General features: G+C 40.4%; 4 protein-coding genes across 4 annotated transcripts; all 4 read right to left on the reverse strand.

The window, feature by feature from the left end:
- Positions 1-993: 993 nt before the first annotated feature.
- LOC110753046 (putative protein phosphatase 2C 78) lies at positions 994-4,175 on the reverse strand. Its single transcript, XM_021953842.2, has 4 exons — positions 3,686-4,175; positions 2,922-3,289; positions 1,619-1,855; positions 994-1,522 (listed from the first exon to the last, which is right to left on the reverse strand). The coding sequence occupies exons 1-4, from the start codon at positions 3,945-3,947 to the stop codon at positions 1,253-1,255; spliced, it is 1,137 nt and encodes a 378-aa protein (XP_021809534.2). The 5' UTR covers positions 3,948-4,175; the 3' UTR covers positions 994-1,252.
- Positions 4,176-7,039: 2,864 nt separating this feature from the next.
- On the reverse strand, positions 7,040-8,778 carry LOC110753060 (uncharacterized). The gene has a single exon (XM_021953865.2). The coding sequence runs from the start codon at positions 8,469-8,471 to the stop codon at positions 7,293-7,295; it is 1,179 nt and encodes a 392-aa protein (XP_021809557.2). The 5' UTR covers positions 8,472-8,778; the 3' UTR covers positions 7,040-7,292.
- A 1,511-nt stretch (positions 8,779-10,289) lies between these two features.
- On the reverse strand, positions 10,290-11,282 carry LOC110753078 (uncharacterized). Its single transcript, XM_021953886.2, has one exon. The coding sequence runs from the start codon at positions 10,680-10,682 to the stop codon at positions 10,389-10,391; it is 294 nt and encodes a 97-aa protein (XP_021809578.1). The 5' UTR covers positions 10,683-11,282; the 3' UTR covers positions 10,290-10,388.
- Positions 11,283-11,407: 125 nt separating this feature from the next.
- Positions 11,408-14,186, reverse strand: ARA12 (Subtilase family protein). The gene has a single exon (XM_021953859.2). It carries the CDS (start codon positions 13,927-13,929, stop codon positions 11,599-11,601), a length of 2,331 nt encoding a protein of 776 aa, XP_021809551.2. The 5' UTR covers positions 13,930-14,186; the 3' UTR covers positions 11,408-11,598.

Below are 14,186 nucleotides of genomic sequence, written 5' to 3' on the forward strand. Positions count from 1 at the left end.
GGTATGGGTATGAGTTGAAGGGTTATATATATGAATTGTGATTGTTATCGGTACTTGTGCACCAGTTCTCTTTTTCAAAATTGCGAGTATAAACTCCGCGGGCTGCGGCCATGCAGGGGACGACAACATCTGCCCTGCCACAAGGGCAAGCTTCCACAACTACACTGATTACGTAATCTACTGTAGAGCTGGGGCCTGCCTGGATCCTAGCTAAACCACTGTGGAGCAGAGCGATCATATACCTACTAAACTTCATGAATCATATACTTTTTCTTCTTCTTATTTTTTACAAACAAAAACGTGTATGTATATATATATATATATATATGTATACTTTATGATTGTACAAAGTATTATACTTCTAGCTATGCCAAGGAATTTGCTTTTGTTGAGCAGGTGAATTCTATGATACATCAATGGTTGATAATAGTTTGCTAACACAATCCAAGGAGAAAAACCAACCTCGAGAATTCGTGAGAGGGTCGATGTTTAGGAAAAAAATAAAAGAACACTGGGGGAATATATTATGCCACAATGCCACTCTCATAGGATTCTTGTATTGTTTGTGTTAATGGGCTAACATTATTTTACCCTCTTAAGAGTTGAGGTCATTCTTAAAATGGGCCACTGGGGTTTAATTTTATTAATTTACGCCCTAATATTTTAAAATTCGACTAATTTGACTGTTTGGTATTCTGTTAAGTGATGATGTGGCAAACGCAAAGTCTACTTTTTTAGCTTAGGTGTAATTAAATATTAAAAAATTAAATAAAAACCTATCTCCTCTCTCTCTCCTCTCTCACTTTGTCGGAATCTGGCAGCCCCTTCCCCCTCTCAGTTGTATAATTTTTAATATATAGTTATTAAATGTTGGTCGGTGAAAGATGAACACATATTCAAGCTCATTCGCACAAGATATTGAGGGGGCAAAAGAGAAAAAGGGAAGAAGAAAGGAGTTGTATAATGTCATAAAGTTTTTCAAATTATCAGGACTGAGTTGCAAATTTTAATCTCAATAGATAAATCCCAGTATATACATCATGTGTAAATCACAACAAATTATACGCCGATGAGAAAGAGAGCTGAAAATGAGGTCAAAGCTCAGAGCTGAGAAGTCAACAAAACCTTCAATCTGCCACCAAACTATGTACACAACCAAACCCTTCCTGTAAAATCTAGCAGCCTGCTGCACCTACTTATAAATTCTCATTTTATTTACACAAAGGTGCATGTTCTTGTGCAACTGATATTCTCAGGGAATGGTGTGGAGTGATACATCGGCTTCATCGCCGTTCATGGAGAAGATATCAACAGGAACACTGGTGCAGTTGAAGAGGCTCGGATCCGTCAAACTAGCATTTGGGGAAACTTGTGAATGATCCAGGAATATCACGATGACGGTGATGTCATCATGGAAATGGCGCCTTACCCCCTTTTCTATTCTTTTTATGTCCTCATATCTCAATTCTCTTTTCCTTGCAGCCTCCTCAATCGCAGCTCTGACCAACCGCTTTGCTATTCCCTGTGGTTAAAATTGAAGCAACTCTTAATATCTTATAAGTTTATAGTTAGTTTTATAAATGAACATCAACACATATAATTTTTGCCAGGGACTTACAACTCTTGAATTCTTTGAGACGATTTTAACAGCTGCTTCATCACTCAAATGCTCCCAGAGACCATCTGTTGCAAATATCAAAAACATGTCCTGTGGCTGTAACTTCCGAACTAATATCGAGGGTTCTGCTGTCATAACAGGTCTCTTTAAAGGAACAGGTATACCGAAATGGTGGAAGAGCGGATCTCTGTTAAACTCAGGTTTCTTCAAGTAGACGTCACCAATTGACCTTGACACCTACAAAGGAGAGGTTTCATCAGATCACAGGCAGATTAAAATATGAATGAGGTAAAGCAACTACTCTGAAGAATAATACATTCACTTTTACAATATATCTATGATTTATAAACTGATTACCACACAACTAAATTTTCATCGTAAGGGCGCTGCTGGAGTATGCATCATCATATCTTTATGTGTGTTTCTGTAATGGGCATGAAAATTTTCACAGCTTTTAATTGCTTATGAGAGTGGACTTCAAAAAGGTCACATACACAACCAGCTCGACCATGATTTTGTCACAAACTCACAATATCCTGATTTTTAGGTTTTCATGTGCATTCTATGAACCATCACCCCCATTTGCTTAAAATACTCAAATTCTTAGCTGGCTAGAAAGTTGCCAAAGAGGCAAAATCCGTGAAGATAGAAGGATATCGATAAACAAAGGGAGAATACCATATCCACATCAAATTGTGGACTTTTCCTTCATAGACATCAAGAAAGAATGATTCTAAGGATCTATTCCTTGAAGAGTTATCTTCAAAACAATGCACCTAAGCAGAGCAGGATCACATCTTTCAAGAACGAGGTTCATGCTTTGGAACAATATGGTATTACTACAGGGAAAAATAACATATTAAAGGCAAATCCACCCCTTTTATTATACTCATATCACAAAGTTTCACAAAAAAAATTTAGGTGCAGGTGGGGACAAGTTCCCCCAGATTCTAATTCATCATGGAACCAAACCTCGCATTCAGATTTGAAACAACTCACCCTTAGAAATGAAAATCTTTTGAACTTCCCCAAAGAAAAAATAAAATAAAATTGCAAACTTTCTACTTTTGTACTCCATAATATGGTACATACTGGGGAAGAGCATCAGTACTAACATTATTACCATCATGAAAAGACAGTAGGCCAAAAAGAAATTCCATCAAACTGTTATCAATATAGTCATCTGATATTCCAGGACACATTAAATTTTCTCATAACATAAGTCAAAATTAGATATGTTAATCAATACAGAAATACAGACCGGCCAGAGGATCAATGAAGTGAAAGAAGCCACATTTTGTACCTGAATAATGCCCTTAATTCGCCAAACTCCACGAGTGTACACCACAATGTGTGCATCATCAGGGTGAAGATCCTGAACCTCCTTCCTCACTTCCTCCACTGCAACATTGTGATCTGTAGACAATCGCTCTGCCACAACAGCCTGCCCCTCTGATGCTCTTCGGCCAAGAACTGCCCTCGAATCTCCGAGATTAGCAACATATAAAACACCATTTGAAATTACGCCAACCAAACAACATGAACCTACGGAAGCAATATGCGGCCGGACAGGCCATGATGCCTTAACCAAGTCCAAGAACTCCTCCTCAGTTGCATCAAATGCCTTCCTTATCACATCCTCTGACAGTCCACCTTGTTCAATTGAAAACTCTGAAGAATATAAAACCAACTCAATTTAAATAAAAACAAAAATCTTTCCCTTTCATCTTGAAGAAAAGTTGTGAACTTCATCATAATAATAACCCAAAGAAATATACCCATCTGATTAATTGATGAAAATATTAAATCAAAGGAAATAAAAATATAATAAGAACATAATAAAGTATGTTCTATGTTGGTTTGAATTTCTTCAAAGTTGAATAGCTACCTGAGCTAAGCAAATCTGTATGATCTATAAGTCAAGTGGAGGTCTTTTTGGTCTCAAGACATAAAATTCTTCTAGTAATTGAAATGTAATTACTTAAAATACAATAAAATAAACAGCTAAAAAGTAAAAACAAAAACAGGGGTGGGTGTTTCTGTAGAGCTAGAGGGTGTAGTACATACTGTGAAGGAAGGGGAAGAGGCGATTGGTGATGAAGCGAGAAGCTTCAGGGCCACCATGGCCATCATAGACCCCAATATACGTGGCGTAAGGGGATGTGAACACCTGTCCCTGGTCTTCCAAAGCCGAATTGGCTTGAACCACTGCGATCGAATAGTCCCCAGAAGAGTGGGGCTTGAGGTCCATGTGCCAAAGGAGCCCATCTTCACCATCTCCTCCTCCAAAGCACTTCTCCAATGGCCTCCGACACATCTCCAACATCATTGTCCAACTGGGCTCTCTCTGGTTTTCTGGTTACTTAATAGATTCTTTCACTTCGGTTTTTGGGAAAAACTATGAAAGAAAAAAAGAAAGAAAATGCGTGGGGTTTGGTTTGTTTTGGTGGTTTAAGGATGATGTTGGAATAAAAAGAGAGAGAGACGTGGGGATTCCGTGTTAAAGGGGGAATGGAAGATTTCCGGGAAATTTTTTTTGGTGAGAGAAGGAAGTAGGACCAAAGACAAAGACTTTGATGGGTTTTTAATTTGATAAGTCCGTATTTTAAAAAGAGAAACGGGTTTTTGGTGTTTGGTTTTTGGAATGTGGGGGTTTGAATGATATCCAACGGTTCAAAGTAAGCGGTTTTTGGAAGGTGGCGTTGAGGCGGACGGAGAAAACTTATCTTGTGATTTGTCGGATGAAAGAGATAGAATCAAATTCCTTAGGAATTTTGGGGAGCAAAAGTCTGGTCACGAATATGGGTAGATAGATAGAGCTCACAACGCAGGAAATTGTGGATGGAGACCATTTGATTTGATTTTTTATTACAAGTCTTTCTTCTTCTTCTTTTTTATTTTTTTTCTTCCCCCATTTGACTTTTAATATTAAAGAGTGTATAAATATAATCCATAACAACTCTAACAGCAAACGAACCATTTGATTCTTTCTTCTTTTGTCCAAAAACAATACTATTTTTGTGTTCCCATAATACAAAGAAACCAACTACCTCCGTTTGTCGTTTGACAAGACAAACAAGAAAGGAAACTACCGCAATGTTTTCTCATCTTCCTTTTCCTTTTATGAAAAATACTTGGCTCTATGTGTATAGTCATTAATTACTCTTTGCATATTGAGGTGACCGAATCACAATTTGTAACATGTTCGATATATTGTAAATAACATTATTGATAACATGTCAATAACAAAACGTATCAGCATGTTATTTATACATTATTGATGTAAAATTCGTCCATTAGAAAAGGATGAGTATTCATAGTCTAGGGATGATTTTTTTTTTTTCTTTTCCATTTGTTTAAAAGAGAATTTCTAATTTGATTGTTTCCTCTTTCATTGATTTTTTTTTTAAATAAAAAAATTGTTGGTTATGAAACTTTTACTTACTGTGAGTTAACAAAGAAAAGAGCGAGGCCCCTAGATCTAATGATTATTCGAATTCATTATTTTAATTCCTTACCTGCTCCAACAAGAGTAAAGAGAAAGTTTGAAAGGAAATGAATGAGAGGAATATCCCCCACCTCTCCAACATTCACACAAAAACATAAACTCAGTGCTTGACCTAAAAAATGTCCTTGAAGGTCATGGAAATCCTTTGGAATTCTTACTTTTCTGAAATGTTAATCCATGTCTTTCTCCTCATCTCTTGGAATGTTACTAGGAAATCAATTAAATATCTTACCATAAATTTTCAGATATGTGAGACAAAGAAGTCATAGTCAATCTGGAATCAAATAATTGGAAAGACTCGTGGGTATGAATTTCAAATTTGGGCCATTCCATTTCAACAAGGTGAAAGACTTTGGATGGACGTGCTTCAGAAATCCCGCACTTTTTGACCACTATTGGTATCTCCCTAGGTGCTGGGAAATTTTTTTCTTTGTCCAAGGAGAAATATTTTAGAAAATGTTGAGATTATCAAGTTGGTAAATAAGGGTGGATTTTTTTATTATAGAAATTTTAGGATTACATTTATAATTCAACTAAAAAAATCACTAACCACAAAAGGTCATTACAATAACGGAGCGATCTAACATAAATTAAGACAATCTAGTGTGCCTCCACTAATAGTCACGCAAGATCGAAAAAACTTTGACATACGCATCTCAACTAAGATTGCAAACTCATATACACAAATTAAGTGTAACATATAAAATTTCTCTTTAGTATTAGTAGACGTATTCATGGAACTAACAGATATAAGTTAATTTTTTATGAAAGAAAGAATTCCAACATAAATTAATAATTTGATTATAAATACACCATACACATAAAAGTTTCAACAGTTCTGCTAACTTCATTAAGTTTGTTTATCAAATAACATCTCATTATACACAAGGGGATTATAGCTTAAGTGATGAAGAGCAGTTATACATATATTAGTATTTTTATATTTTAGAAATGAATGAAAAATAACAACAAAAAACCAAATTTAAAAAATATTATTTGGTCAATAAAGTTTTATCACAAATTTGGTGGGTTTAGCACTACTTAATTTTCAAAGTCAAAATCTATTATGCGCTTAAGCTCCCAATTGTTTACTTTTTAAGTTGAGCCGTGTTAGACCTTTAAAATCCCAAAACTATAAAAAGAATATATGCATAAAATAATAAAATCTTTCATCTTTTGTTTTTCTTTTCCTATGAGTGTTGTCTTGTAAAAGAATTGTAAATTTTTTGGTAATATAGGGGGCAAAGAGCAGTTATACCAAAGAGAAAGAAATGTAACTTCAATGGTTAAGAATAGTTAGTTCTGCACAGTCCCTTTCTTCTAAATGAATTGTATAAATAATAATAAAAGCTTTGCGTTAAGATTTTTCTCAACTGCAAATATAGACTTAGTCAAGTTGGTTAGAATAGATGTCTAAGTTTGAATCCTATAGTTTAGTAAAATATCATTTGTATCAAAGAAAAACTAAAATCTCAACCACCTTTTCCCATTCTTTTTGAACTTTGAAGGGACTTCATGAGTTTCTTTCCATTCCTGCTTGCCTCTTCCTTTAGCTTTTCCCCAACACCTCTCTCTTTCTCTCTCTGTCTCGTGTTCCCTTGTGGGTAGTGACAGTCACGAAAATTCAAAATAATGCCATCTACATCTCCAGTATCTTAAACCCCACAGCTCCACACGGACCACACCCACCAGAAAAAGCTTCTACACATTCACACTCTAATCATCACAACCACAACTTTGAACCCTATATGCTGCCATGGCATGCACTATCTCCCCCACCCATGCTTGAGTTTATAATTAGTTTAAACATGAATCTTCAAAATTAATCATAAAAATATACAACTAATTAAAACTAAATTCAAAATTAATCAAGAAAGAGAATAATCTTGATATTGGAGCCCCCATTCCGTCTATGGCCAACTATAAACTTGCATTGCATGCTAATGTAATATTATTTCAAATTAAAGCAAACCCAAAAAAAGGCTAAAACAAAATGATAGTGAAATAAAGCAAATTTGCAGGCATGCGAGAACGCCTATGATTGTTCTACCAAAGTCAAAGTTCTCATCAGAAAAGCTACAAGCGTTACATGGGAAATCAGTATAGCTTTCTTGATGAGAAGAAAGCTTTTTCTACAATCTAAATCCCCACCATGATCCATCAACTTTAAACATCTACAGGAAGAGGAGGAGGAGAATTTGCATGCGACAGCTGCCTTAGCCATTCATACGTTCTGTGATGTGACATGGCCTGCTTTTGCTTTTGCTTTTGCTTCTGCTTCTGCTTATTATTCTTCATCATCTTCAACTCCACCTCTACTTTTTCTTTCAGCATGGCCTGCGCAGCCGAGTATTCTGTTTCTGTTCTGTTTTCATTGATGTGACTCGAGCTGCTTCTCCCACTGCTTGATGATTTGCTCTTGACGATCAGGTTATCAGACGCCACAGTTTCGAACGAGCACTTGCAGCCATGAATGCTACCAAAAAACCTCTGTTTTCTCTGCTTGCTCTGTTTGCTCTGTTTCGTGTCCTCCGACTTCAAAACACCGCCGGCGCTCGTGGCGTTGTTGTAATTTGCGATGAAATTAGTGCTGTGGGTGCTGCTAACACTGCTATTTCGACTGACGGAACTTTTATTGGCGCTGCTATTACTTCGAAGTGCCTTGTTAATGTCCTGCAATTCAATGTCAGGCGTACGGACCAAACCCAGCCTGAAAAAATCCCACATCGAAGAATTATGGCGCCGGCTGCCAGCTTTTTCCAGTATTGGATTTGGAATTTTGATTTGGGCTTTTGGACTTGGCTCTGTGTAGAATTGGTTTCGGGGTCTTATTGGGCTTCTCCGCTTTGAGCTTGAAGCAATGCCTCTTGTTGCTGTTGTGGTAGCGGTGGTGGTGGTGGAGCTGCTGTTGCTGCTAAATGATGAATTGGGACTGATTCTGCTTCTGCAGCTATTGCTTCTGAACCCGACGCTGCTCGCCGGAGACCGTCTGGTTAATCCGCCGAAGCCGGCGTCGGAGCTGACTGAGAGGCGGAGAGGGAGAATTTGGCCTTGGAAGAACACCTCATCGGCAGCACACATTTTGGTGTCAGCCCAAAAAGAGGTGCCGCGCATTGAAGAACCAAAATCAAATTCTTCATCTTGGGCTTCAATGTTGACATGGGTAGGCTCAGATTTAGTGCTTGGATATTGGGTTTGATCTTGTTTCTTCAAGTTCACTGGAAGATCACTTAGTGACACATTGTCTTCTCCTTCCTCCTCTAGTTGCTCAGAGACTGAATCTTGATCCAGTACTCTGTCTTCAGCAGCAGCAGAAATGTTAGTAATTGCTGCAATTGTTGCCATTTCTACAAGCACTGTGATTGTGATAAGAAATTACTAAGCATAAGATAGTGAGAATTTGAGAGGATTATAAGTAGAGGAGAGAGGCTTAGAGGGAGGGAGGAGGTGAGACATGTGGAATATAAAGAGAAGGGGTTTGGACCAAAAAATTTTAAAACAAAAGTAAGAAAAAAGGGGTAGGGAAATAAAGGAGGTGGAGTGCCGAAAAAGCACTAAAAAATTATTGAATTGAAGGAAGAAAAGGAGGCAGGCGACCCAATTGAATAGTGTGTCTTTTTTTTCTTGTTTGGGAGTGAAGAAAGGAACTGTGAACTTTGTGGCTTCTGGGGCCGGCTATTAGCTGAGGGCCAGTTTGTCTCTAGTTTCTGTGTCTATACTCTTTCATTTTATTTATTTATTTATTTATTAAATAAATTGATGGATCTTGCATGCCCAACTCCAATTGGGGATGGTACAATAAACGTTTATGAATGATGAAAAACATTGGCATTGGCAGTTGAGATATTTTTGTTTTGTTTATATACTCGGTGGGTGAAATTTGTACTTCAACGATGCGCAAGTAGCTTTGCCTAATAAATAAATAAACAAAATGAAAGAGTATAGACACAGAAACCAGAGACAAACTAGAGTAATATAATGGATTTCCCATACATACATAGATCCGCTCTTGGCTATGAGTGTATTAAGGAGTTCGTAGTTCATGTTGTTAAGAACAGTTATCTTTGCACTCGGCTATGAGTGTATTAAAGAGTTCATAGTTCATGTTGTTATAAGAACAATTATCTTTGCACTCGAGGTTATTCGAATCCCTCTTCTTTCAATATCGCTTGTATATTTTATTTGGGAATAACTCAATTGATTGAGCTCTTCCAAAGTTGTTTGAATCCCTCAGTTCATGTTGTTAAGAATAGTTATCTTTTCAATTCATGTTGTTAAGAACAATTATCTTTGCCTCAGTTCATGTTGTTAAGAATAGTTATCTTTTCAATTCATGTTGTTAAGAACAATTATCTTTGCACCCGAAATTGTACGAATCCCTCTTCTTTCAATATCGCTTGTATATTCTATTTGGGAATAACTCAGTTGGTTGAGAATCCCTCTTCTTTCAATATCGCTTGTATATTCTATTTGGAAATAACTCAGTTGGTTGAGCTCTTCCACTCGAGGTTGTTTGAATCCCTCTTCTTTCAATATTGCTTGTATGCTAGCTATTTGAGAATAACTCAGTTAGTTGAGCTTTTCCACGTAGAGACTCGAAATCCTAAGCTCTCAATGAATATTTGTGTAAACCTCCCTCCCTTGTATCCAAAAAAAATATTTAAAAAAATAAAAAAAAGTTGTGTATGATAATTGTGAATGAAACTTTATGGGGCAGATCAAAGAATCCAAGATTGTAACTGTTTTCTTTACCCGAAAAGAAAAAAAAAACAACAACACACTTTCTTATCAATCAATAGAAAAAACCGTGGCCTTGATTTGAGGAGCTTCCTAGCTTGACTTGGATGCCCTCGTCGAAGATCTCTTTGTGGATATTCAAGTCAACTATCAAAAGATTGAAAGAAAATTTGTGGGATATCCAAAAAATAAAATAAAATGTTACATTAAACGTCCCTCTCATTTAGCAGTTACCGTTTAATGTTTCAATGTTTCAATGTTTCAGGAGGTGAAGAGATATGGCAAACATCTCCTCTCCCTTTTGTCTGCTATGTATGTAGCTATACCAATATGATATACGAGTTAATGAAATACGCATTCGAAAACAAGAACGCTTTGCTTACTTGAATCATATCTGAAATCCAAAACAAAAACAAAAAGTCAAAGTCACCGAAAACATTTGTATTAGATCTGGACACAATTAAAACATACATGCAGCATTACCAAATTCAAACTTTATATGAAGAAAAATAAAAATAAAACAAATTAAGGAACTCCTTGGCGGTTAATAGCTTCGGTGGCGGAGATATCACCCTGAGAGGAGACATTGGCGCCAGAAACAGTGGGGCCCTCGGTGGACCCGGCGCCGCGGCCGGGCTCCACCTGGAGATGGCCTTCCGTTCCATAGGCCTGGCGCTTGTAATCCTCCAAGTCATCGTACTGCAGGTACGGACTGTCCTTCATTGGCAGACCTTCCTCTATCTTCCCCTTGGCTTCGCTAGCCCCAGCTGCTGGCTTCCTGTTCTGCTGCTGCTGCTGCTGCTCTTGCTTCGTCTCCATTACGAATATCGATTTATCTCGTTTATGTGATTTTGGATTGATTTGCTTCGGTTTCTCTTTGCATGTGTCTTTTTATCATGTTTTCTCTCTTGCTCTGCAAGTTTGCCACGTGTAGAGTGTCGGGAAACGTGTCTCATCGCTAGGAGTTGCCGGGTTTACGTGGCTAGGTAGATGCTATAAATGTGACATGCTCGATCCATGACAACGAAATAGGATAAGCTAAAAAAAGGACGATGAAATAGGATCTCCGTCCCGGATGATATATGGTGTGGATCAATCTTGTGTGCGCGGATAAAAAAAAAAAGGGTATATCATTAAATTATGTGTCTTAACGACTTAGTGTTAATTAAATTGACTCAGATTTTTGCTTGATTTTTGGTGTACTCTCAAGCAGTATCGGGTTCCAAGCTGAAATAGTTTCCCCTAAAGATATACTATTGCCTCCAAATTCAACATTATTTTGTCAAAAAAAGAAAAAAGGAAAAAAACCTATTGATATTCTATTTTGTTGGTGTTTGGAGGGTTTTATTTGTTTAGACCTATATGCATGGGCCGGTTTCACACATAATGTCACATAGACCGAACCCAACTGTATTTTGTGGATATACGGTCATTGGGCCTCTTTATCCATGCAAACCACTCACGTCCAAATTCACAATCCTCAATTCTGAGCAGTCTCGAGGTGAGGAGCCATGCATATACATATTAGTACCAAACAACAACTGTACAGAAAATTCCATTTGGTTTCCCAAATTGTCTTTCATTCTCAAATTCTTACCTCCATTGTCAGCTCGAAATTAACATAATCACCACCACATAATCTTAAAACATTTCTTGATTCCTTAACACTCTTTGACTTAAGAAATCAACCCATTATAATTTAATTTGCCTCTTCCTCTATAATTTAATTTGTTCCCTAATTCCAGCTTATTGCTACTGGGCTTCCTACGATGTGCTTCCCGTCCGACCACTCCACCCTCCCGAAGCTATTCACTGCACTCGCCGGCACCGAACCCACCGCACTAAACGTCACCGTATACACTTTCTTCTCATTCGCCTGACTAAAACTCAGCGTTTCGGGCTCTACCGATATCTTCACCAACTGCCTCTCCGACGTCACACTGGCCTTGTACGTTCCTGGCGGCCCCACATTCGTCAGCGTCCTCGTGAACTTCACCACGTTAGACGACGTCGTCCCGCCTCCATATCTGCTCTCGAAGTTCACGGCAAACGAAGGGTAATTCAGATCCCTCACGCTGTACTTCTTTTTCTCGTCGCACGTGTACGATCTCTTCGCCAAATTGTTAATCTCGGACGCCGAGTAATTCAACGCGCAGAGGAAGCTTAGATAATCGTCCACCGTTAGATCATAGACCAGCCCCGGATTGAGGGCCGATATAGGGTCTACGTGCCCAGCGCCGTGATCGAACGGCGTGGACGGCTTTCCGGTCGCCACGTCCTGCAACTTCTGCCCGTTCTTGTACGCTGTATACGCGGTAGTCATAAGCGCCGATCGAATCACCGCCGGGCTCCACTCCGGGTGGGCCCCCTTCAGCAGCGCCGCTAACCCGCTCACGTGCGGACAAGACATTGACGTCCCCGAGATAATATTGAACGCCACGCGTCTCGCATCGATCGCCAGTCCCGTGGGGCCTATAGCCCCGGACCACCCAGCTAGGATGTTGACACCTGGAGCAACAATATCGGGTTTCAGTATATTCGGAGTGACTGAATTCGGGCCCCGAGAACTAAATGCCGCAACCACGGGTGAAGGCTGGACCCCTACTTTTGTCCCCTCGAACAGTATCGTGGCGGTCGGGTTCGGATCCTTAAACAAATAGCTCTTGATGACGTCGGCGTTTTGCTGACCTACCGCCGTGGCCGGTAATAAATGAGCGTCCGCCACCAGCTCCTCGCCGTTGGCGGCGGTGTTGGCTAATATCATGCCCACTCCTCCGGCAGCCTTGACCACCGCTCCTTTTTGGACTCTTGCGTTGACTCCACGGTCGCACATCACTATTTTCCCCTTCACTTGTTCTGGAATTAAAGTTCCCATCATGCATAGATTTCCTGAAGTTGCGTTGCTCGCGTTACCGGCGTAAACAAACGGCGTCAAGGTGGTTGGAGCTGCGTTGGAGTTACCGCGATAGAGCGAAACGCCCGAGAAGTTTTTACCGTTGCCCAGGCTGACGAAAGCCGGGAAGTCCCGATCCAGTGTGCCTGCTCCAACTGTCGTGATCCATGGAGCCGAGTTCGACAAGCTGTAGGCACTGGGACCAGCATTTCCGGCAGAGCACGAGATTAAAATTCCCTTCTCCATGGCCGAGAAAGCTCCGATTGCCACGCTGTCGCGGAAATAGTCCGACATTCCGCCGCCGAGCGACATCGAGAGAACATTCACGTTGTCCGCAATGGCCTGGTCGATTGCCGCCACGATGTCGGAGCTGAAACAGCCGCCGACCCAGCACACCTTGTACGCGGCGATTCGGGCGCGAGGGGCCATCCCGCGTGCGGTTCCTAGGGCATAGCCGAAGAGGCTCGCGCCGGAGACCACCGACCCTGCGGCGGTTGACGCGGTGTGGGTGCCGTGGCCATCGTCGTCGCGTGGGGATTTCGATTCCTTGGAGGTCTCGATCGGGCCCAGCGTGGCCTCGTAGCCTTTGGCGAAGTACCTGGCGCCGATTAGTTTCCGATTGCAGTTTGAAGAATTGAAGTTGGTACCCGATTCACACGCGCCTTTCCAAGATCCGGGTACGGGTCCGAGTCCGGTGTCGTCGAAGCTCTTGCTTTCGGGCCAGACGCCGGTGTCTAACACTCCGATGATGACGTCGCTCTCCGAGTTGGACTGGGGGATCGTCTCGGTGGTTTGGCCAAGTCCGAGGAATTCCGGGGTCCGAGTGGTGTGGAGCTCGTATTTCAACTCGGGAAGCACGGAGAGCACTCCAGGTTGGGATTGGAGTGACTCAGCTTGTTCGGGGGTGAGCTTGGTGGAGAAGCCGTGGATCGCATTGCTGTAAATATACATCATTTCGGCCGAGTCGGAAACTGTTTTGAGCGACGAGTCGTACCAGTGAGTGTGGTGCTCGAAGCTCGCCGGCATTTCGGATTTGGCCATGTGAACGATGTAAGTGGTGCTTGCAGTCGTTTTTGGCTTCGCGACGTTGTTTTTGTCCACCGCCGCTGCCGTGGATAAATGGCAGAGACCCAGAAGGAAAAGAAGCATAACAGAGGTAGACATAATACCCATTTTGCTAAGCCAACGAGCCTCTCAAATCTCACTATATATTCACTCCCCTGTTGTTTTGAAGGGAGGGGAAGAGCTTTTTATTTAATACACGTAAAAGAGAGAGAGAGAGAGAGAGAGAGAGAGAGTGTGTTACTGTGTAGATATTAGCAGGCACAGTGAAATCATGGAAAAGAGCAGAGAAAGGGTAGAGAGAGAGAGAAAGGGAGGGGCGGTGGGTGGTTGTCCGGTTCTTTGAATGATTGCGTTGGGACAAAAAT

This window comes from Prunus avium, chromosome 6, assembly GCF_965620075.1.
Source record: "Prunus avium chromosome 6, drPruAviu1.hap1.1, whole genome shotgun sequence".
NCBI classification, from domain to species: Eukaryota; Viridiplantae; Streptophyta; class Magnoliopsida; order Rosales; family Rosaceae; genus Prunus; species Prunus avium.